At 38.0% G+C, this 25,359-nt stretch overlaps 1 protein-coding gene across 1 annotated transcript in view; it reads left to right on the top strand.

Moving 5' to 3' along the window:
- The window catches only part of Nfib (nuclear factor I B), a 222,975-nt gene that overhangs the window by 161,354 nt on the left and 36,262 nt on the right, over window positions 1–25,359 (top strand). Inside the window, exons 6-8 of the mRNA XM_059254483.1 lie at window positions 826–944; window positions 20,592–20,726; window positions 24,487–24,671. Of these exons, the coding sequence (XP_059110466.1) occupies window positions 826–944; window positions 20,592–20,726; window positions 24,487–24,671 (439 nt within the window). The remainder of the gene's footprint in view (window positions 1–825; window positions 945–20,591; window positions 20,727–24,486; window positions 24,672–25,359) is intronic.

Below are 25,359 nucleotides of genomic sequence, written 5' to 3'. Positions count from 1 at the left end.
ATAAATAAAGGACCAGTAGCCTAATTTCTTTAAGGAAAAGGTAATGAACATGGAATACTTACAACTAGTAAAGTTCTAGAAACGGTCTTCATGTTATTAATTACAAGGTCAACACTAATGATTAATATTTAATAAGTATCTTCAAACTGCAAGCCATTTAACTGAAAGCTTTATAGTTATTAGCTCACTTCATCTTCTCAGCCAAACCCTTTAAACTGGGTTTTATTATTTCCACCTTACAGGTGATTAGCTGAGCTTAGAAGGGTTGAGGAGCCCTGCTATTGGATCTAATAAATGACTTGGTCAAATGTGGGTTTCTGAAGCTGTTTCACTGCCCAGTTCCATTGCCTTATTCCCCAAAGCATTGCATTGTCTGTGGCAAATACTGTGAAGTGAACAGTATTAATATCAAAACCATAAGATGAATCAGTGCGTCTTTACAAAATTTTAATGTCAGCGGAAAAGACATATTGAGAGTTCACTTTGTAATGACTGAAGTTTCCCTGAAAAAAAATCTGAGAAGGTAAATATACTAAACATTTTTTGTTAGGTAGGGGTGGGGATAGATAGATGGTGTGTGTGTGTGTGTGTGTGTGTGTGTGTGTGTGTGTGTGTGTGTGTGTTTACATACAGGATAGGAAGTATATAGTACTAGGAATGTTCACTCTTCCTGTGGATGTCTTGAATACTCACCATTCTTTCAAACTATCACTTTAACTTGGATTTATGGAAGTCATTTTTTTTTTTTAATCAAGTCAATTTTTGGTGAATGCTACACATCTTTCTAGAAAGACTATTAATGCCATTATTATTATATTTTAACAGCAAAAGACCCAAAACTATATCCATAGATGAAAATATGGAGCCAAGTCCTACAGGAGACTTTTATCCCTCTCCAAATTCACCAGCTGCTGGAAGTCGAACATGGCATGAAAGAGATCAAGGTGGGTAAGAAGATGCCTTCAAGGGGCATCAGAGTATATAACATTGCTTTATTTCATGTTGGACTTTGCCACCATTTCCTAAGGTGCTAATATGGACTCTACTTGAAATAATTTCCATAAATTCATTTTTAAGATAATTTTATGAAAGTGGTCGAATGTTATCAGAATTACAAAAATCCTGTTTTATTATACCATACTTTCAGACAAAATGGTCTTTCAGAGCCCATGATTATGTATACAGCTGACTTGGGTCCATCTCCATTGGATGGATGGTAGAATTGCAGCAGAATGGCATGTTCAGACTCAGTGAGCTCCCGATGATCTCTCTGTGAGCGTGCAGGGGGAAGCCATCTCAGTTACTGAGAATTCTCACTTAAAGGAAGCTGTAGTTCCTTCTAGAAGTAGGTAGAGCACCAATAACAGATGAAAGTGGAATGTAAGAGCCTGTGTCTAAGTTAATCTAGTTGCTTCCTAGGTAGAACTATGGCTCAGTTGTAGGACAGGCGAGGAGAAGAGTAACTTTTCAGAAGTCTGATTTAGCTTTCTGGGATCTGACTTGTCTTTATTCTTGAGATGTCTTGGATTTCTTGGGGTTTTTTTTTATAACACATATTCATGCCTTTGTGCACAGTAAGGAGACATTAAAGGTGAGGGAATAGACAAATCATCTGGTTACAACTTTTGTCTGTTTATCTGTATGTGTGTGCAAATAAGTTTGTATAGTAACACCATAAAATGTATTTGTAAGTTTCTTTTAAATCAAATTCCCCATGTTTTAAATATAGAAGAGGTGTGTTCTTCACTAATGGTTTTCAGCCTAGGACTTAGGTGTGGGTCTGTGGGCTTGGGCAGCTGTTTGCTGAGAAATCTTATCAGACAGCTCACCCATAGTCTATGTCATCTCCTTGCCAGGACTTCCTTCTTGCTTGTCAGAATTTCATATTGAGTGACATAGGATTTCTAGAAGGATGAGGCCTTCATAGGGAACTGGATTAGCAGTTGGATTACCTTGAATGTTGATTTTTTTTAAAGACTTCCTTTTAAAATATTTATTTATCTTTGTTATGTGTATGAGTGCTTATCCTGTATATGTGTGTGTGTGTGTGAGCGCCATCTGGGTACCTGGAGCTTGTGGAGACCAGAGAGGGCATCAGATCCTCTGGAACAGGAATTACAGATAATATGAGCTGCTATATGAGGGCAAGTGCTCTTAACTGCTGACTTGTCTCTCCAGCCCCACATTTAAGAATTTTTGTTTGTTTTTTCAAGACAGGGTTTCTCTGTATAGCAGCTCTGGCTGTCCTGGATCTCACTCTGTAGACCTGGCTGTCCTGGAACTCATTCTGTAGACCAGGCTGGCCTTGAACTCACAGAGATCTGACTGCCTCTGCTTCCCAAGTGCTGGGATTAAAGGTGTGCACCACCGCCTGGCTTAAATATTTCTTTCTTTATTTAATGCATGTGTGTCTGTATGGCGATATCAGATCCCCTGGAACTGGAATTACAGACAGTTATGAACTCCCATGTGGATGCTGGGAGTTGAGCCAGTGCTCTTAACCTCTGAGCCACCTCTCCAGCCCCACATTTAAGAATTTAACTAGTAAAGATGATGCAGGGAACAGGGGACAGTTACATGGCATGAACCAAATCAGGGCCAGGCACTGAGGCGACGAAGCAATGTCAGAATGGCCATTTGTGCTGTGAGATTGGTACTGCTGCTGGGAAAGAAAGTGGGAGGTGTGGGACGGTCTTTTTACAGAAGGATTGGAAAGTCAGCTACAGTTTCCGCTTTGAAACTCCTAGCCCATTCCTCAGGCTGTAGACACAGTTTATCGGGAAGCAATGTTTCAACTGCTGCTTCATCCCCAGGGCTCTCAGGAGAAAATCCTCAGGCCCTCATTTGACCATAGCTCACACTCTGCTTTTCACTCCTCCTGGCATCTGGGCCTACTACTTTGTTTGGATTTTGGAATGCGATGCCCAAGAACTTCTTAGAAGCCATGCCTTCTGAAGTAGTGCTCTTTCCCAGCTCTTCATCTGGCAGATTTGTTGATACCCTTAATGGCCCATGATCCACAGAGGAATTTCAGTCTAAATTCGTTTTTCCTGCTTTTGTGTCTTGGCAGCCAGCATTGTTCCTTCATTGCATTCATAGTATATAATTCTGGATTTCTCTGTTGGAGGAATTGTTTAGATATGTCTATACCATGGAGGCAACTGTTTTGGCCATGACTGCCATTAGCACCCAGGGCAACACTGATGCACGGTAGGGCCATAGTAAATATTGATCAGGTAAATGAATCACTGATCGGCGCCCAGTCTCCTTAGTGGAGGCAAGAAATAACAGAGCTGTAGAAGTGTGGATAAGGGTAAAACTCACAGATCTTCATGCTTTATTCCTTGTTTTACTGACATTGTCACTTTGTTCTAAACAAAGCTGTATTTTCTCTGTCAGAAAATTATTCTGGGACAGACCCTGATGGTGGTAATGACAGCACTGAATACTTAGGGATGAGTGTGTGGTTCAGGTGTAGGTGTTCTTTATTATAAAGTGTCACTCGGTAAGAACTGATTTTCCTTCCAGCCATTCAGCAAAGCCCATCTCACATCGTAGTATAAAACAGTTTTGAAAAGTAGCAGGGAAACTGTCATTCTTTCTCTTTGTGAAATCATGGCATTGTCTTGATGATTTTCTATTGTAAGGATGACTAAAACTATCAGAGAAGGCTGTAAAAGCAAATTATAGTAAGAAGGATGAGGAACGTTCCATTCTCATGTGTTGCTTAAAAACACCTGTCACTTGAAATGTGAAGACTCTGAGGATTCTGTAGTGTGCACAATGAGCCATTGTGGGAAGGAGGCTTCAACTAGGGTGGAAAACCTGAGGACAGGCAGCACTGCCTTCACAAACTCGCTGAGCCCAACGTGGTGCTTTTGTTCTTAGACAGAAATCCATTTTTCAAATTTGCAAAATCGAATGCCCCACAATTGTTCTTGCCTATCTTCCTAACATTCTTTAGGCATCCTTGTCTGCTGTGAGAGCATGGTCTAAGGCACTGCTGAGTGAGCACTGCTCACAGTGAAGGATGGTGCTAGCATCTCATAGTCACTTTTCACATATTGTGGTACTCAGTAACACTCACTGGTTGATCATCATCGGCTGCTCTTTTTAATTGGCAGAAATGCTAAAATTTATTATTATTCCCTGGATATCTGCCTTAATCTATGATTCTAATTCTCTATTAAAATCTCTTCTGGCCAGCCCTATCAAAGCTGAATTTTGAAATATAAGAATAAAAAGTGACAAAATTATAGATATGATGTTACAATGTTTTTTTTATTCCAAGACAGAAATAAAGGATGTAATGTGACCAAGTTATTATTCCTGTTTTATTTTTAAAAGTATCTATACAAAACGTTCATACCAAATCTAGCTTTCATGTGCTGAGTGTGTAGTTTTTAATAATTTATAGTAAAACATTTTTATTTTTGCATATTAAAGACATAGTTGTATATTGCTTTTTCTTGTCAAAACACATTTTCCAATTATAAAAATTATAGATTTTAACTTTGCAAAGGTAGACAAGACTATTTTCAAAATAATTTAGTATTTAAATGTTTGAGAGAGGAGTATATAACTTGTTTACGTTTCTTCTCATGCCCAGTGATAGGAATTAGATTTGTCAGTATTGATCTGAACGAAGAAGAAAGTAATAGTGAGCATGAGGAACAGAGAGTAACTACTGCATTCCTTTCCGAAGGTCTAGCTAGAATATTCCCTTTGTTTAGTCTCTCCTATGAACCCTTAGGTCGGAAACTTCCAACTGCTTCATTTTTCTCTTCTTTTTTTCTTATTTTTGGGGAGTCTGTTGAGGATACAACCCTAGGACTGATGCCTACTGTTCAAGCATTCTACCCCCGAGTGCCAGCCTCAGACCTAAGTATTTCTTTGGGAGATCTTAATGATTAAGTTAATAAAGTATGCATGTCTTTGATTCCAACATTTATCCACAAAGGAGTCTCCTGATAACTTGTCTACATTTAATTATATCTCCCTGAGTCTACTGAGAAACTTGATTCCTAGCTGACTTCTCTTGAAAGGACTAGAACAATCCTATGTAACTTCTAACACAGGATGAAAATTTATGCACATCGTGGGTTTTTTTTTTCTCTATTTCAGTACTTTCATGAGACTAAATCTGGTTGTATTCTAATGTCCAGTAATTTAACAGACTGATCGATAACTTATACATTGTTGAAAATTTCTGAGTGGGAAATTTAATGGCTTCTCAGTCTGATAAATGGTATGGCAACTTGTAATCTTAGATAAAATATGAACTTAAACAGGCTTTTCGTGCAGTAAAATTTCATTAATTTCTATATATTTAGGACTGAGATAATTTGGCACATTTAACATTTATCAAATTCCTATCATATGACAGGAATTTTTGTAGGAATTAGTCACACAAATATGATTAAGAAAGTTGCTAGCCTTGGATCTGCTAAACAAAAAATAATTGTTATTTATGAAAAAAGTGTTTACCAACAATAAATAAGTAAAGCAAACTACAAGGGATTGTCTTTATGCTTTGTAGCTAACTTATTTTTGAAGTACCATGAGCTATAAATCTTTACACAAAATCAACAAGGTGGACTCTTAGAAAAACTGACACTACTTATACACCGATACATAATCAGAATTAGTTAAAAATCCAAACAGAACTCTTAAGACATCATATTCTGATTTCAACAAGTTCTAGAAAATACAATTACTAATTTTTTAAAAAAATATTCAACAGCAGACAGCATAGCTCAGTGGTAGGTAGAGTGCTAGCTGAGCATGCACCAGGTCCTGGCTCCCATTCCCAGCACCACACATATACACACAATGTCACAAAAGTTCTGTTGTATAAATAAGCCTCTCCAGCAAGTCTTTCTGAAGTTTGGGTCTATCTGTAAGTGCCTGCCATTACCTTTGCAAATATTTTCCTCAGTGAAGTCCCCCGGGCCCTAACCTTCAGTTTGTGCCTCTAAAGCTCTCCAAGGAGATAGCGTTTGCTTTCAACAAATGAACTCAAGCGAAGGGCCTGCAGCAAGAGTGGGAGCTAGAGCCTAAGACGCATGTGTTCTATCTTGAGCTCAATCAGGAAGTAAGTAGGGGTTCATGGAGTGAGGCAGCATGGGAGAGAACCAGATTCAAGAGCAGTACTGCTTAATGTGAGTTCAAGGAATGTTCACAGATGCGCCAGATATGAGTGGTCAACCAAGTTTGGAAAGTTCTGTTTTAACTCAATTTAAACTTTTTTTTCCCCCTCTGATGAATGAATGTTTAATATTCATTTATTTAACATTCTAATATACTGCTGTGCGATGTTACTTTCCAGGAGAGACTGCTGACTCGATTGGATTAGCTTATTATGTGTGTGGATTCAGAGGCCTCCTCCCCCACAGTGGGCGGAGCTAGAGGGAACATTAAGCCCCAAATTGGGAAAGTGCCAGAGCCCAAACTCTTGTTTGATGAAGGCTGGAATCTCAAGGTTCCTGTGAGCTGTGGGAGCTGAGTGAACCCACAGCTTTCACGCTTGGCTGGGTAGCTGTTCTCTGAGAGTCATTAACGTTAAAAGCAGTCCTGGAGAAGGCAGGGAGTGACCTGGCAGGCGAGACTTTCCAGTAGCCTTTAGGGACCCATTGACCACCAATTCTGTTCTTCGAGTTGGCATCACAGGAATCAAATGGCAAATCCTCAAATACCGTTTTTTTTTTTTTTTTTTAAAAAAACATGAAAAAATAAAAACACAGGTAAAAATCCTTTGGTGAGATAAACGTGTATAGGAACTGGTTTGAATTTAATGTATAAGCCCAGTTCTGAATCTTCCTTTTTCAGCTTCTTACAAAAAGTGTCAGAAGTCAGGATCTGTAGCTGAGCCCCCACCTCCACCCCCATCTTCTACCCCCGGAGTATCGGAAAGCCAGTTTTAGAGACCCTGCCATGTGTGGATTATTTTCCCTTCAGCTACACTGCTGAAGTTGGGGGGGAAAAAATCACATGACGATCTTCAAAACAGAAAGGAGAACAGTAAATTGTTCCTGAAGGCTCTCGTTAGAATTCTTGTTGCCTGCTAATTAACAGATATCTGTCCGCCTTTCATGTGTTTGAATGGAGAACGGCATGCTGGGTGGGGCGAGCTGGTGTGCAAGTTGCAAGGGCCCGTACTGGTTAATATGGAAAAGCTGAGCCCCAGTTTCGTGCTCCGGAAACTTCATGATTTAAAAACACCAATTTTTCAGGAAAACCTAATACATAATTAGTCCCAAATAATAACAGCTTTCTGTTTGATAACTCCATGAAACAGATGAAAATTGGCAAGTAGGAGCCCCGAAGGCACCGAGTCCTGGAAAGCCTCATAGCGTACCGTGGCATAGTCAAACTTTTTGCTTTAAATCCTTTTATATACTGATTTACGGTTCAAGCGCGTTTTGGAGAAGTTTGGAAAGTCAGAGTTACTAGACTATTGATAGCCCACACAGCGAGAACTTGATTTTCTAGACAGATCACGGAGCACCGGAACACCCAGACATTATTCAAAAGAAATGAACTGGGCCAGTTTCCCTCCAGCTCACAGGCCTTCTTCGGAGAGCAGGGGGTCTGGCCAGTGTCCCCAGGCAAATGGTTTTCCTGGAGAGCTTCATCTTAGACCCTGTTAGGCATTGAAGAGCAAAAAGAAAAGAACGGAAATAAATTTTTGCATTTTTTTAGAGTTCTGTAAGAGTCTCAAAACACAATTTTGTAATGCAAAATATGTAAATACATGTATATAAAACCAACTCATTAATGCTAGGATTAAATATTTTGGACTAAACATGTTACAAGTATGAGCAGTTTCCATGAGTGAATGTGGAGAAGAGCTGGTGTGAAGCAGCTGACTGGGTACAATTTTTAAGAGTTTTTCTGCTATGAAGCATACATAAAGAGAAAGATGAAGTTCATCTGCATGGAACATGACCCCGTGTAAACTGTAAATACTCTGCCAGTGTTGCGTTTTCTGTCTCCCAGCAATTAAAAAACATTTTAAGTAAATCATACCAATTTGGTTATACATACTTCTAAGAGTTTCCTACAGGTTTTTGAAATACATAGTACCATTTCAGTTTAACAAACATGGCTCCTTAGTAATAAACTAATATATACTCCGAGGTTAAGACCCCATAATATCTTGAAAGTTCTCTTTTTGAGTAAAAATTCCAACATTGCCGCCCTTTTATTTAACCCTTCAAATCTCTGTTTATCCTTTACCAGAGACCCTCTTCCTTTACTTCGGTCATCAATTAAAGAAACTATGTGAATTTAAAGTGTATATAAACGAGAACGGCAAGATTCTGTTTTTACTTGGGGCTGTCATTTATTGAGTACTTACTACTTGTCAGATGCTGAGCTTACAATAGCTTTGAATCACTTTTGAAAATCTCACCTCTGGTCCAGCGAGATGGCTCACCAGGTAAAGGCACTTTCCACCAAGCTAAAGGCCTGATTTCAGTCCCCAGGTCCCAGATAGTAGAAGGAGAAAACCATCTCCTGCACATTGTCCTTCAGCTTCTGTAGGCTTACACAACTATCCCACCCTACGACCTAAACATTGATGATGAGCCGTAGTGATAATTAATGGTTGGAGTTTCTCCCATATGTCAAAAACAAAGAAACAAACAAAAAAAAACTTAAATATGAAGGTTTCTTTGTGTTCAGTGTTTTGGATTTTATATCCCTTATAGTCATAGAGTTTGTCAGTTTCCGTGGCCTCGTATTTGAAAATCTGAAACACTTCTAGAAATGCTTCATGATGTCATAGTGGAAAATTCCACACCTGACTTCATGTTTTGGGTTGCAGTCTAAACACATACACACACTCAAAGTATTGTATAAAGCTGCCTTCAGGGTATGTGTATAAGGTGTACATGCATAAATGAATTCATGTTTAGACTTGCATTGCGCTCTAAGATGCTCCATTATGTATGTGTCAATATCCCAGACTCTGAAATCCCAAACTTCTGGCTCCAAGCTTTCACCAAAAGGACATTTGGCCTGTCTTTGAGTTTTTAAGCTTTTATTAATGTAGATCTTTTTGAAAAATCCACAGGTCTTCCATTTCTTAAGTTACCTTTTCAATGTTTACTTTAAATGCTCTCATTGAATAACATAATAATTGGATTGTTTATGTGCTTGGAGGCAGTGAATGTTTTGCCTTATACTTCAGGAATGCCAAAATCTCACAAATACATGTCCTGTCCTGCTCCATTCTGGTACAACCAATGATTGATAGAGATTGAGTTATTATACAGAACCTTGTTATGGGATCAGTGTCTCCTACTTTGAAAACAAATGAGTCAGCCAGACGGCAACATTTATTTTCTCTAAGTGACTGGGGGCCTAGCAATAGGAGACCATTATCCTGTGACAATATTCTGTTTCATTGACATTATCTCGAAAATGTAATTGGTCCATTACTAAATAGAGGTTTTGTTACTGATCAATTTCACATGATTTCTAAAACCATTAGGATAATAAATATGCCATTCGAGTAATTTCATTGACAGAACATTTTTTTCTTCATTTACATTTATCGGGGGGAAAATATAGATTTAAACACTACAATTTATGCTAGCTTTGACTACTTTTCCACTATAAGAAAGAGAATTTATGTGCAGTGATCACATTTGCATTGAGTACTGAACCGATGACTTTAAAATTTTTGTAATTCTTTTTCTACTTGCCAAGCCATATCAAATCATAATTGTTCCCAAACAATTAGTTTTCTCTCTCAAATTTTATTTGAAGTGAGGTCCAGGTCGTTTCTAGGACTTGGAGGCTTTCCTGTAAATCTACTAACATAGCACATCACTTAAATTGCTCTAATTTACCAGTGTGGAAGACAGCAGTGTCTATAGCTACAAGATCTTTGCGGGTCTTGCAGCATAAATGTTTCTAAACGCGTGGCTATTTCCCAAATGTCCACCTCCAAAAAGTCATCTGTAATCTTGTTAAATTAGAACACTTCCAGTATCTTTCTGACTTTTACAGTTAAGGTTACAGTATTGATTTTATTTTATAGTCCATGGCTCTCGGACGCTTAACACTAACAAGACCCCATAGCTAGATCTTTCCCCAGAGACTACTGAATCACAGCCCTTTGTTTACCTATGCTGATGTTTAAAAAGGGAAGAGAATGTGCTTCATGTCCTGTGTACTTGTTTGGTGGGTTTTTTTCCCCCCTTTCAAATTAGGTTTACTGACATTACTCAAGGTCCTTTATAATTGCCAATGGACAAAAGCAGTTTGAAGTGTTTTAAAAAAGAAATTTAATTTATCCAGTATTCATTCTTGTAGGCCTGTTCTTTATTATTCAAAAACTTGTTTTTAAGCTTTCTCAGGGAGGTATTTGTGAGTTTCAAAGCAATTTCAGCTTTAGCTTTGCTTTGGATATAGGTGTAAGCCTAAATACTCTTTTTTATGGAGATGTGTTGAAGTACAGGCTTGTAGTGACATGCTCCTCCACTGTGCCTGGGTTAAAATATACAAGAGTCTTCAACTATCACAAACCGTTTCAAGTTGCTGAAGAATACAGTAAGCACTGTACTCCAGTGTGATTAGGACTGAATAGCTTAATACTTAGAGCAGAATTCCTTTATTTAGACCATACATTGCCATGCTTTTCCCCTTAAGAAAAACTGATTTCGTTAAAAATAATAATAAAAAAAAAATAAGTTGACGTCTTACTCTCTTTGAAGCCTGCCGTTTTTCCAGTTAATTCTAGGATGTGAGGTAGAGAGACACACACGTGCGTAGATACAGGGATGCTTTCTGAGCACGACAGAGTCTTTGAATCATCTGACATCATCATCCAACTACTCTAGTGGGATTATGTCCATATGCCTTGTTATTGCTTCCAGAGTATTTTGTTAACTTGAGTGTGTAGGAAGTCCTTACCCGCATTTACCACACAGTTGTGAAATCTTACATCTACAAGAGTCCTTAGAATCCTAGTCACATGTTCTCTTTACTGTGATTTCAGAGACAATGTTTTCTCTTGAACTTAGTGACTAGTGTTCTGTTTAGCATTCAATCTTACAGCTTTGCAAAACAAGGTATTTCCTTTTCATATGTGATGTTGGACACACAACAAGATCCATTGTCATCAACTCAATATTGGGAATTAATAACAGTCTTTGGAGCTGCAAATGTATTTCTAATATTTTGATAAAATATTTTTCCAGAACTTTTTCCTAACATATTTATATAAAGTATTTCTAGTACTTTTGGTAACAGTAATAGCTTTTTATAGGAAATTTGGGAAGGCAAACTATAAAACACAAATAGGAAAAATAATTGTCTCTGATTATTTCACAGAGGTAAAACCTAGACTGACTCTTATTACTGTTTGACTGACCCATGTGAGTTGAGTTTCTAGGTAGTTTTAACTGCATTTTCTACATGTTTCAACTTGAGTCATACTTTTGCGCTGTTGGGCCTCTATGAGATGATTTTGTAAGTTTTGTTTTTCATTTGTAGTACAGTGGCAGCTTACCCTCTCATTCACTTTCCACTGAAGAGATCTGTGACCATGCTGCTCTTTGGCTACACACACACACACACACACACACACACACACACACACATATATAATTTGTTGCTTTTCTTTACCCTTTTTTGGAGGGGGAAGGGGGGGTCTCTAAAATGACCTTGAACCCCTAATCCTTCTAAGTCTGCCTCCTAAGTGATAGGATTCACTGAATGCACCACTATACCCAGTTGATATCAAATTTTTGAGTTCCTGTTTGCTGATAAATTTGTAGGTGATTTTTTTTGAGTTCTTATTATCTGAACACTACCGTATGCAAATCCTCTTAGCTCTTTTGGGCTCATTCGTCTCTGTTTCTTTTCACTTTTGGGGCCTTAACAAACTGTAGCCTCATAGCAAATCACCAAGTAGAAGCTCAATAAAGAATAGATGCATTTTATTGTAAAATATACATTTTACTATGAAATACTGGATTTAGTTTTATGTCCATTCCTAGGCCTTTTTGGCAAATACTGACAGAGAATCCAGCAAGGTCTTGGTCAGTTTCTGTTTATACTGCCAGGGCATAGCTAGCTTATCTTCCCCGTCACGGGAGAAATCCTGAAGATGCAGCCCAGGGCTCTGTAAGCAAATTTGAAGTATGTCCTATAAAATGTATTTATGAAACAGTTTCTCTAGGGTCTTGACTCTCCCCCCCACACCTCTCTTACTCTTGTGTGTGTGTCATTTGATCTATCAGGGATTACAACACATCTTTTCTCCCCATGAGCTTGGCTGGCTCCATTTTACTCTGAAAGAAATGGAGAAACCGGAAAAGCACATGGGATTGTGCAGAGCTCTTAAGTAAAGACAGTGTGCTCTCTTTCCCCTGACCCTCTCCCAATCCTTCATTTCCCTCTCCTACATTTTCTTCCTTGTCTTCTTCCTCTCTCCTTACTTCATCCTCCAGGGCAAGCTTTCTGCTAGCAGTATTTGATCAATAGTTAAACCCTGTGAAAGAAAAGATCTGTCCGTCTGCACAGGGAATCCAATTGTGGTAAATACATCTGAGCTCCAGACTGGAATCTGAAATAATAATCAGCCTATTTCAACCTAGCTTTGCTGACTGCAAGCTTTTATAAAACATTTATAGCACTGTAAATAACAGGTAAACCTTTCTCTCCTCAACTTTATCTTCCCCAAGGCAGAATCACAGGAGGAGAGACTGTGGTCTCTCTCAGCATTTAGTTGGCAAACCATGTTCTCTGCCTTCACCTTTCCTCTGGGCACGGAGCCCAAGCCATTTCCTTGTCTCAGAGTTGACTGTGGATTTGTGGCCTGAAGTAAAAACACCAGATTCCAGCTCCAGAGATCGTCCCACACACTTGATTTGGAAGCCCCTCGTTTATTATCTCATCTCTTCTAAATAACATTATTATTTTATGCACATAGTTCATCTTTTTTATACTGTCTCTCAGCTTCCACTCAACATTTTAATGGAAAGCAGAAGTGCCCCATTTTAGCTTATAGCTCATCTTTCACTTTTAGTGTTGTACATTACTTGACAGTTTCAATGAAATAATGGATGTGCTGACCACCTTTGCCTTCATCCAAAACTGAGTTTGGTCTCTGAAGAGATTTTTCAGTGTCCCCTACAGTTTGTGTAAACCTGTAAAAAAAAAAAATTTAATGTAAAAATCTAAAATCTACAGAAGTCCAAAATAAAAAGAAAAGTAGAGAACTCTGCGGGACTAACAACTTAGTAAGCTGTTACTATAATATAATCTAGTCAAACTCCAGTCAGTGCGCTGCCTTTGAGTTAAATATTCTCACATAGGAGATTTGTTTCTCTGGTCTGCAGCATACCAGAGGGTCAAAGTTCACAGAAGTTTCCCAGCTGTTTTTGCACTGTACCTTGATTTTCTTCTGGAAAAAAAAAAATTGTGTGTGTGTGTGTGTGTGTGTGTGTGTGTGTGTGTGTGTGTTGGGGACGGGGGAGATATCTTACAGTGTTCAACAGCTTAGTAATGTAAAAACAAAGAAGATAATTTAAACCAGGATTATAGCTTTTTTAAGCACAGAAATAAAGCATACATTAGCATTCAATACTAGCAAATGAGAAGATAGCCAATGTTGACTTGTATGCATAAAGGTCATTTAAACTTGTCTACAAGTCTGACAGGTAAGGAAGGAAGACAGCTGAGGAATATGTGAAATAATCAAACTTTTAAAACATTTCAATGCAGTTACTTCTTTGTTAATTACATAGAAATATATTTTCCTAAGCCATAGAACTGGCACAGCCATTACTATGTTATAATTTAGTGTCATGGTAAGCTAAAAATAACAGCTTCCAGAAATTTAGGGTCTCTTGTGTGCTTTTGCATAATTAATTTGAAACAGTCACAAATCCAATGTGTTATAGGGAAGAAAAATAGAAATTTTCTTAGAAAAGAAAATGGTTTGTTTTCTACGTAGGCTATAGAAATTGGGGTGGTAACTCTAGTGTACTTAAACATATTGGAGAAGCCAGCATATTGTTCCCAAATATGTACAAGAAGAGCAGGTGTCCCTAGCAGGCAGGTGTTAAAGGTGGCTGTTCAAGCCTGCCCTCGCTCACTGGTTGACTTTAGTGAAGTTCTGCTAACAGGTGGCTAAGTGATTGGAGTGCCATGTGACATTTATCCCGGGAGCAACTCAGATGACAGACTGCTACAGACTGAGGAAGGGGGTCTTTGCTTTGATGAAGAAATTGCCAAAACTCATGTCTCATTAGTGTTTCCGAAGGTTCTTTGGACGTGAACAACAGTTTAATTAAGAGCTGACGTAAACACATTTCTGCACACTTTCCCTGCAGCATTTTATCACATTAGAATCGATCAAAATTGTTGCCTTGGGCTGAGTTGAACAGATATACATCTGGAGCACCGTTTGTGCAAGCTGCTGAGGAGCAGAGTACATACGCTGCACATCGCAGCGGCTCTCTCCTTTGTAGCGGAAATTACCTTGTTGGGAGATGAGTTGATCTGACTCCTTATTTGCTTAAGCTTTTATCTCTTTGAAGTGATGCTGTGAAATGAATGACACATCAGGGCTTAGGATGTGTACATGCTGCAGTGCCAAAAATTCACAGTGTAGCTAGTAAAAATTATAACTTGGTTAGCAACACTCTTGTTTAAAGATAGGCTTAAGGCCACATGAACTTTTATCGGTAGCTTACTCAAACTTTTTTTTTTTGGTTTGGAGATATTTTATTTTATAATTCACTATATAATTAGTTCTACAGCCATAGCTAATTGCCCAATTATGAATCAGCACAGGTGTGGACAGCAAGGAGTGGTGCCTTTAACACGAACCTTTCTTTTTGAAGACTTGGCCTCCCTAGTCTTTTGTCATGAAGAAGAATCCTTGGGACAATCTAATATTACCATGGTTATAATTACTTAATGAATTTTTCTCTTTCACATCTGCCCCTCTAGCTGGATTGTGAGCACAGCAGCACAGGGCCAGTGGGTCTTGCTCAGCACCTTGAACTTTGTGTGCAGCCGAGCCCCCTCATACTTATTGGGTGCTCAGTGGTTGGCTTTGATGTCTCTCTTTGGCTTCCATTCAATTACTCTTTTGTTGTTGTTAAATCATTTTCCATTATGAACCTTGGTTTTTCCTTTTATTGAAAATAGATATTTTCTCACATAATATATTCTTATTACGGTTATTGGAATGTGCATTTGAAGATAACCATCATGGCTTAATTTTGCTCACTGTGCTACTAGTTAACATCCCATCACAGAGGTTATTTCACATATAAGAGATTTGAAAATCTGCTACCTAGACATGGTGCCTACTTTACCTCTTCTATCTTTTCTTTAATTCCTATATTTTTTTTGTACATTCATTTCATTCCTAAGTAGTATGACCTTCCATCCTCTATATCATTTTCTATATATACATATACACACACATATATATATATATACACACACACACACACATATATGGTGGAAGAGATAAAAAATGAATAAGTCATCAAGTAACAAGGTTTAAGATTACTAATGAAATATAGATCTCAAAATTTCTTACATTTATTTATTCATTCATTTATTGTGTTGTGTGTATATGCACAAACTTGTGTGTATGTGTGCAAACTTTGGCCTGCATGTGGTGATCAGAGGAAAACCAGTTTTTTCCAACTCTGAGTTCTAGGACTCAAATTCAGATCACCAAGCTTGGGACAGGTGCCTGTGCCTACTGAGACATATTGCAGGCTGTAGACCACAAAAGTTTCCCCTGTGGAATTATGGTTTGCCTAAGTATGTTCAACTGGACAAGCACTGTGTAACTACAATAAAAGATTAGGGAAGCCCAATCTAATAAGTGGGGAAAACACCACACACTAGGAGGCAGAAGGATAGAAGTACATTCTCTTGGCGCCTCAAATACACTGTTAAAATTCTTGATTCAGATAGAGACAAATGCAAAGGTCTGGTGGCAAACATACTTGTGTGTGTGTGTGTGTGTGTGTGTGTGTGTGTGTGTGTGTGTAATCCCAACACTCGTGGGGCTGAGCCAGAAGGATTCTGAGTTCAAGACCAGTCTGGACTACATAACAAGACCCTTTCTATACAAGCCAATTAAATAAATGAAAAAATATATATAAACTGGAAAAAGATAGAAACTTCCAACTACAGACGGTCATCCTTTGGGAGAGTTTTCCAATGTGAAGTAATTTCATTTATGAATGACTTCTTCATAAAGAAGACTTACATCTTGTACTGATGTTAAGGACTTCCTGACTTTTGCTTCTTTCTCACCAGTCATGAGCTATTCCTGCCCTCTTCTTCCAGAAGAACTACCAGCTACTTCTTGTCTTACTGTCTTTCTTTCTCTTCAGTGGCTTTATCTTATGCATTATTCAACTTACCCTTTATTATGTATGTATTATCATTCAACTTATTATATATTTATACATTGCCCAGCTTTGTCATTCAACTAATTTTCAATTTAATCTTTTTATGTATTATTCTTCACTCTTGAGGAGCAGTAGGTTGCAAAATGCTCAGCATTTGTTTTTCTTGACAAAAAGGCCACTCAAAGCCATCTCTTTCATATTTTCAGTCCCCAAACATTTTCATATGGTGTATGAGTGCATTAAAAATAGAAATGATGTCATTCTTAGGTTGGAAGTCTATTAGACTACAGACTTTCAAAATAAAATTAAAACCAAAACAATACAAGTTAGATTCGGGGTTAAAATGTAATGTCTAGAAACTCAGCCCTGATTTCCCCGCATAATTGCCTTTTTATTTCCCCTCAGCCCACAGAGTTTTGTTTTCCTTTGAGAGGAATTCACTTTTGTGACTCTGAGTGCTCAGCATAGTGCCCTTCCCATGCCACACAGCAGTATTTCTTTATTGATTAATGGGCCCAGAATTAATTTCACTTAATGGGAAGATGAAGAAATGAAGCTCCATTCTAATACCCTCCTGTTCTTTCTAAAGTCAAGAAAGTGTCAGGTGCAGTTTCTCACTCTTGTTTTTATTGAGCTATTTTGTGGTTAAACAGGAGATAGCTTGTAGTTTTTGTTACCTCGTGGGCAGCCCTTACCACTCTCTTCCTGCTGTGTCTCCACCGAAATCCCGTGTTCCTCATATGAAAAGACTGCTATCATTAGACACGGGTCTAAAAGATCACACACACACCCCACTCCCGCCTCAAAGTAGACATCTGGCAACTACTCACAAAAGCTAAGGGCATTATTTTGTCTAAGAAAAAGTTTAAATTATGTCAGTGAAAAATGGCAAGATCACTCATAATCTTAAGCTTTTATACGAACGATGTTTGACTTGTTCCTTCATGAAAAGCAACTCCTGCGAGTTTGGCTGTGTTTGGTGAGCATTCTGATGGTTGTAGTTTTTTAGGCTCTTGTTCTTTGGAAGTGATGCAGCCAGCATGACTCTGCTCTGCTTCCGAGTGTGCTGTGAATGTCACCTTTTCCATGGCTTGTGTGGCACTTTACCACCCATTGTAGGAAGATTTGGAAAACCCAATTTACATAGCTCCAGTTCTTTGATTTTTTTTGTTGTTTTAAATTTACTTGTAGACAGAAGTAAATGTAAGAGTCACTAATAAGTTACTGTCTTTTTATTTTATTTTTTATTTTTATTTTTTGGTTTATGGAGACAGGGTTTCTCTGTGTAGTTTTGGTGCCTGTCCTGGATCTCGCTCTGTAGACCAGGCTGGCCTGGATCCACCTGGCTCTGCCTCCCGAGTGCTGGGATTAAAGACGTGCACCACCGCTGTCCAGCCAGTTACTCTCCTTTTTAAACCACCGCTCATTAAAAATTTGAAATGGGACTGGAGCGATGGCTCAGCTGTTAAGCTTACTCGTTGCTCCTGCAGAGGACCCTGATTCATTTCCCCACTCACATAGTGCTTGCTGCTATCTGTAACTCCAGTCTCAGGGATCCCGTGCCATCCCCTGACCCTGACAGTCCACTAGAATACATGTGATACATACATACATGCAGGCAAAATGCTCACGCACATTAAAAAAGTCAATCTTTTGTTTTGTTTGTTTTTTGAGACAGAGTTTCTCTGTGTAACAGTCCTGGCTGCCCTGAAACTCATTCTGTAGACCAGGCTGGCCTCGAACTCAGAGATCCGCCTGCCTCTGCCTCCCAAGTGCTGGGTTTAAAGGCGTGTGCCATTACTGCCCGGCAAAAGTCAGGTTTTTTAAAAAGTTTAAAACGCTTTGAAATGGAAACATTGTATTATCTATCATAAGGAGCGAAAAGGAGGCTCCTTCTCTTCTAACAATTTGTATGTCTCAGTTCAGCTTTCAGTAGGCAAAACCCAATACTGAATCATTCCTCTCAATGTCAGGTAGTTCTTGGGTGAAGCTCAGTATTGTCTTGGATATTTTAAAGATAAACTTAAGCTGAAATGAGCTTCTATTTCCTTTTTTTTTTTTTAACCTTGCATTTAAATTCTGCCCCTCACTCCTTTGTGGTAGCCTTCATGAACAACTTTCTTTTCTTTTTCTCTCTTTGACAACTGTATAAAAAAACTGAAGTCTAATAGATCAGTGGCCACCCATTTGTCAGAAGTGTGCTTTCTGCCTTCTGCTGTCCACTGCCTCCAGGAGCATGTCTCTTCCTTAAGTGCCAGCATGCTCAAAACACATACTCAATTTTATTGGATGCCTTTACCAGAACTCAGGTGATTTTTCAAATGGTGAAAAAAATGGCCACTAGTCTCTCCCATTAATAACACTTGGAAGCCTTTTCTTATTTCAGAACATTGTGAATAAAAATGCAGGTCATATTTTTTAATGTCGTACTAAAGTTTTAGTGGTTTTCTTTTAACAGATAGAGTTCTTTTCTTCTAAATATGCATACAGAAAAATTAGAGGTGAAATTATATGGCAGTAAATTTGCTTCAAAAGTAATGCAGGGAACGGAAATGTGAGTGAGATTCTGAGTGGATAATGGCTGAAGTTGGCTGCTGGGTATAAGAAATCCATTATTATTCTGTCTACTGTGCACACAGTTAAAATTTTTGATGATAAAATACAAATTTTATAGGTTGTGTTATTGTTAGAGCATTTTAATATAAATTTATAAGCCTCCATAAAAATGAGCATTACTTGAGATGTTAAATCTGAGTCATCTTCCTAACCAATCAGAGGTGCCTGCTGGATATTCTGGTCAGACATGTTGCGTGATACAATGCAATCCCATAGTGACTCGAGATGATGACCTTTCACAACCATCATTAATTCACCTGCTTCGATTCTGTTCACTTATCCGTTGCATTAGTTTGTCCCACTTTTATTTCCGTCTTGCACCGTCTATATTTTGGTAATGTTTAGTATTTATGGAGTAGATGGATAAAACCGTGAACACTTCTTTCATGGTTTGGTTTACAGTATTTTATAATTCCTTTTTACTTCTTTATATCCCCTCACTAGATGTTTAGCTTATAAAAGCAGAGAGTAAATCCAGTTCTCAGTTGTATCCCCAGACACTGGGTCATTTCAGGCATAAATTAGGCCTCTAACACATACTTGTGAAATGAATATATTAATCATGAATCATGTGTCTTTTTAAGTGGGCCTCCATCGTGAGTCCACTGTAGATATTCTACCCTTGACTTAATTTCTGGAGGGTATGCTCCATCTAAACTGTCTCTGGTTATATGTTGCCCCCCATTAACACGAGTACTTCAAACCCAGATTTGCATCCGTGTGTCCTTCCAGGTGCCTACCTCCCATCTTCATAGATCACTTGAACTACTTAAGCATTTTCTGCTGTCCCACTACTTTGGAATACTTTTTTTGTTCACCTCTTATCCCCATGTACATTTTTAAAATGGCACTACATGGGGGCTTCCTTCCTAAACCTGGTCAGCCAGAGGAGAGCAGCACTCTGCCTACAAAGGCTGGGAACATAAGAGCAAATGCCACAGTGTCTCTGCTCTTAGCCCATGCACTTCCTCTCCACTGGTGACAGCCGTTTCCTCTTTGCTAACAGCAAATGTCCCTGTCAGGAATTACTTTTTATTTATATTAATATCCATATTTATTAGGAAAATAGAGGAACCTGATAAATATTTGTAGAATGAGCAGGTTAAGGAATTTTGTTTTTGTTTTTGTTTGTTTGTTTTGTTTTTTTGCTAAACAAGAAAGTAAGTTTTCCGTAAAAGATGTTAAGTCAGGGATTATTTTCGTATACTAGCACCTGTCATGCCCTAGTTTTTTCCACAATGTGGTCATTAGGTCAAAAGATAGTCCTGAATCATGGAAATCAAAGAAGTCAGTCAGTACTGGGCTACAGAAGACCTTCAAGTCTGCAGCCTGAGGATTTTCAGTTCTGGGTTTCTTTAATGATGCCTTGGGTTAGCTTCCTCAGAGCAAGTTTCTAAAAGATGTTTAACAGCTCTGGCATGGCTGGGTCTTTGACCTTGTATGTAGATTTTTTTTCTAAATGGGTGAGAGCAAAAGAATTCTAGAGTATTGGGAAACAAGCGGTTATGCTGACATGAACCTCATTGCTTGAGAAGGCCAGGCAGCTTGAACTTGTCCCCTTTTTCTTTGCAGATATGTCTTCTCCAACTACAATGAAGAAACCCGAGAAGCCACTATTTAGCTCTACATCTCCACAGGATTCTTCCCCAAGATTGAGCACTTTCCCCCAGCACCACCATCCCGGAATACCTGGAGTCGCGCACAGTGGTGAGGAGTTTCAAGCTGAGAGGAAAGGCCTTCCTCTTGTCCACACAGCAAACACTTAAGGGTGGAGAGGAAGTTTATCATCATTGCTATGGTGACCATATCCTCTCCACCCAACAGGGAGGGTTGCTAATGAACAAAATATTTTTTCTTGCCAGTTTATGAGAAAATATTTAATATTATAGAATTTTAATCACAAGAGCTTTCAAAAATGGGGTATATATTTATCTTAACTTGAACCCCAAAAAAGGCCCCAGTTTTGTATATTCTGCTAGAGAAAGATGGAATTACAAGTATATTGATGAGTTTAGGGTTTTTTTTTTCCATAAGAACTAAGAATATAGACATTCTGTCCATAGATGGTATCTTCTATCCATAGATAGTTACTTACTTGGAAGTAAAATTAACAAGAAAATACATGCCAGATGTTCTATATGCATACATATTTCTGTGTAGGATACATGATACATCTAATAGTTCAATTAAGAAAGAATATTCAATTAGTAGTCAGTATTGTATACTGGGTACCTATTACTTTTAAGCCTCCTAGAGAGTAGAGGTTTGATAGTTTTATTTATTACTCTATTTATAATGGTAATCTTACTACTTCTAATTTGTAGTTAGATGACCCTTATCCTACTGAATCTAGTTTATTGTAACAGGAGGTTTGTTGTTGCTTTGTTTAAAAACTCATGATCTTGGTTGTTATCATTAATGAAATTATGAAACTGAGATAGGAATATAAAAATCACAGTGATATAAGAATTTTCATATTAGTTGTTTGATCTTCTGAGCTAAATGGAAAAAAATCAGTAACCGTTTCATAGATGTTGCATCTTTGGCCACAATTAATTTCCAGGTCATGGCTTCAGCATTACGACACCTGATTAAGAGTTCATATTTCTAATAGTTTAAATAATTAAATGGCATTTTTAGTATAATGAAACATGAAGCCTTTATAATGAGCTTTACATTTTGGCTTTCTATCAAATACTTAAATTTCTAAAATAGCAGTCATATTTACAATAAGTATACTTAATAGGTACCCACCTGTGGTAGGCACCTTGGACAAGGCAAAAGGTTTGGTTCTTAAAGCACTTATGATATAGTAGGGGTCAGTGGACCCATCCCTGACCAAGCATATAATCTCAAAAGGACCAGGTTCTTGGTGGAGGTGTCGATGCCTGAAAGAAATATGTTTTGATCTAAGTTTGAAGGGTGGGTTAGCCCAAGAAGAAACAGTGAGCCAGCAGGATGCCTGTTCCAGGCAGAGGTGACAATAGATTCCAATATAGTGTGGTCACTACGGCAAGGAATTGCCATGTGGCCAAGTACCTACAAGTTCTAGTATGGCCAGTGATCCAGGAATGGAGTCTGAGACACAGGAGGACCCACATGTATCTGTGAAATTTCTGGGACTCTATTATAGAGACAATAGGAAATCACTTACAGGTATTTTAGCAGGGAAGTTACACAATTGCAATGGAATTTTTAAAAAGTCTTTGGCATGGAACTATAAAGATAATGCTATAACTATGAAGATAGTCAGACTAGAGGAAGAAATACAAGTAGGAAGAATTTGAAATAATGCAAGAAAAAAATGCACACGTATGTTTTCTCTCAAAATGAAGGAAGACATTTCTGTTGTGTAATTTACTTTTCTGTCCTTTTCAAAGGATTAAAAAGGCTTTTGTCCATAAAGTAGCCATTTTTGCTTTCATTTTGAAATATAAAGTCCTATCTGCTTGTTTCAAGCCCACTACAGTTCCTGAACTACCCATAGATTTGAACTCAAACTTGAGTTGTTTCTGGTTCTGTTGAAAGGAGATTTTTTTTTTTTTTCAAAACTGCTAGGACCAATGAGTTCAAGCTCAGAGGCCAAGGTGGAGCCACCTGTGTGTCTCACAGGGCATTATGTACACATGTGAAGAACATCCATAGTTAAACTGAGCTGAGGTTAAGATCACTTAATCACTTAGGACTTTGGGTATAATTATTGGTAGAAAGCACTTGCCTGCTAGGGTGCTTGAGGTCTTGACCTTGGGTTAAAAAATAAACAAACAACAACAACAAAACCTTAAGTTTTTTTTAACAACAAAAGTTAAAAAGATGTCTGATTTTCAGCCGGCCGGCGGTGGCATACACCTTTAATCCCAGCACTCAGGAGGCAGATCCAAAAGGATCTCTGAGTTCCAGGCCAGCCTGGTCTACAAAGTGAGATCCAGGACAGGCACCAAAACTACATGGAGAAACCCTGTCTCAAAAAACAAAACAAAACAAAACAAAACAAAACAAAAAACAAACAAAGATGCCCAATTTCAATAAACATCTGTCTGTATTTCCTTAAATTATGCTTCAAGTAGGTGTATAGCTTAAAGAAATACTTGTAGGACTTCTGTTGTAAGAAATGTACAGTTGTTATCCACAGTGTGTCCAGTAGAAGGATTACAAAGGGAAAAGGTTTAAACCATGTATTCTGTTCTCACACACTTCAGGTTCTGAGGACCAGTCTCCTAGACTTGTCAAACTAAATTTGTGCTTCTCCAGTATGCGTTCCTAAATTTTTATATCCTGAGTGCTTTCTTTGAGGAAAATAGCAATGCCTCTTAAAGCTCTCTCCCTCTCCCCTCTCTCTTTTTCCCATAATTACAAAGTTGAAGATGATCATTATAGAGTCTTCACTTGTAGTCATGAAGAGCACTTAATTTTCACATTGGTTCTTAAAACATGGAACACTTTTTGTATTTTCATATGACTTCGATTAAAGTATCAAAACAATGGAGATTTAATCTTTACTTCTATATATTGTTGTCTTAATTAGTAATTATGTAATTATTTTCAGCAACCTTATAGAGATATTGGCTAAAATATTCTTTCTCCATATTTAAGATTTAAAAGTTATTTTTAAAACTAAACATTATGATCATAGTGTTGTACAAAGCTACCATTGAATATTATCTACAACACATATAGTACTTTCTTCTGTCACTAGAACATATTATTGTAAAATATGTGGGTAAATTAATATGTTTACCTATATAAAATTTAAATTAACATTTTTGTGGGTTTTATTCTTGATCCTACCTCGACAATACCTTTGAACTTCAGTATAGTGTCAGCTGGAGTCAGAATAAAAATAGCCATAGATTAAAGATCTTTTGGTTTTGAAAGGAGTCATCTTCATTAGGAGGAAGAGTCCAGTCCCATGTGCTAATAATGTTCAAGAGTATTTACACAGTGAGCAGATCATTCATTATTCATGACCTGACATTTTTGTCTGTTAATTGTTGGCTTTCATTTTAAACAACTGTCAACTAGGTTGTGTAGGGAGATGGTTTATTTGAAATTGAATTACATTTCTATTTTGAGTTATAGTAGAAAATTGTGGCTCTTTTTCTTCCTAATTAATGCTGTAACTTGGTCCAGATTTAGGGAGAGAAAGACTTGTTATCGAGGAATATATCTTGAATGGAAAGGAACTTACTCAAGAAATTACTTTGTCTAGTTCTACCATAAGTTGTACAAGAGAACTTCTTTAAAAATTGTTCTTGGGTCTGGCAAGAAGATGGGTTTTTATGTAGGGTGGAGTTATGTCCATATGTCCTTAGTGGTGCTAGCATCGGGAAAACAAAGGGAAAGATAGTTTATGTATTTATGGGAACAAGTGAATGAACAGGCTCCCGTTTTCTAGCACTGGGTGAATGCAGCAGGAAGACAGTCTGCTGACCAGCCAGTCTTTGTGTTTTTCTTTTGTGTTCTGCAGTCATCTCCACTCGAACTCCACCTCCACCCTCACCGCTGCCATTTCCAACGCAAGCTATCCTTCCTCCAGCCCCATCAAGCTACTTTTCTCATCCAACGATCAGATATCCTCCCCACCTGAATCCTCAGGATACTCTGAAGAACTATGTCCCTTCCTATGACCCATCCAGTCCTCAAACCAGCCAGGTAAAAATAAGAGAAAACAAAATAAACATAGAGCCTAGGGGCGTGGGACAGGCCTAGCTCTAAGGCACAAGGTTAGTCAGAAAGTATGTCTGGAACATCAAGCCTTCCAATCTGTCTTCAGAAAGTTTCTTGGTGACTCAATGCATTTTTTTTTTTAATTTAAAGGTGGCTGAATGACAGGTAGGAAGTGTGTTGCCCCAAAGGGATACATTTGTGAAGATGTTTTGGGTTTAATGTTTTTGGATTTTCATTGATTGAAAGAAAGTTTATGCAGAATGCTCATTGCCAAAAAACCTCTAAGCTGGAGTTCACACCTCTGAACTACCTGGTTTGACAAAGAGACAAAGTGCTTATTCCAGGCAGGAGAAAGGTATGTGCTAAAATAAACACCCACAAAAGAACTTACAGCTGTATTTATAGGCCAGTTATTCGGCATTAAAATCAGCTTTGGTAATGTAAACATTTTCAGCAGCCTTTGATGACTCTTGATTCTGTAGAGACATGACTTACGTTTAATAATGAGTGGCATTTCTAGCTCTTTCTGTCTCTGTCTCTCTGTATCTCTGTCTCTATCTGTATGTATGTATCTATCTATGTATCTCTCTCTCTCTCTCTCTCTGTCTCTCTCTGTCTCTCTCTGTCTCTCTCTCTCTCTCTCTCTATATATATATGTATATATATATCTCAT

The sequence above is a fragment of the Peromyscus eremicus genome, chromosome 2, assembly GCF_949786415.1.
Source record: "Peromyscus eremicus chromosome 2, PerEre_H2_v1, whole genome shotgun sequence".
Taxonomy (NCBI): domain Eukaryota; kingdom Metazoa; phylum Chordata; class Mammalia; order Rodentia; family Cricetidae; genus Peromyscus; species Peromyscus eremicus.
Note: the sequence above shows the minus strand (reverse complement) of the source record. Positions and strands in the feature narration are given on the sequence as shown.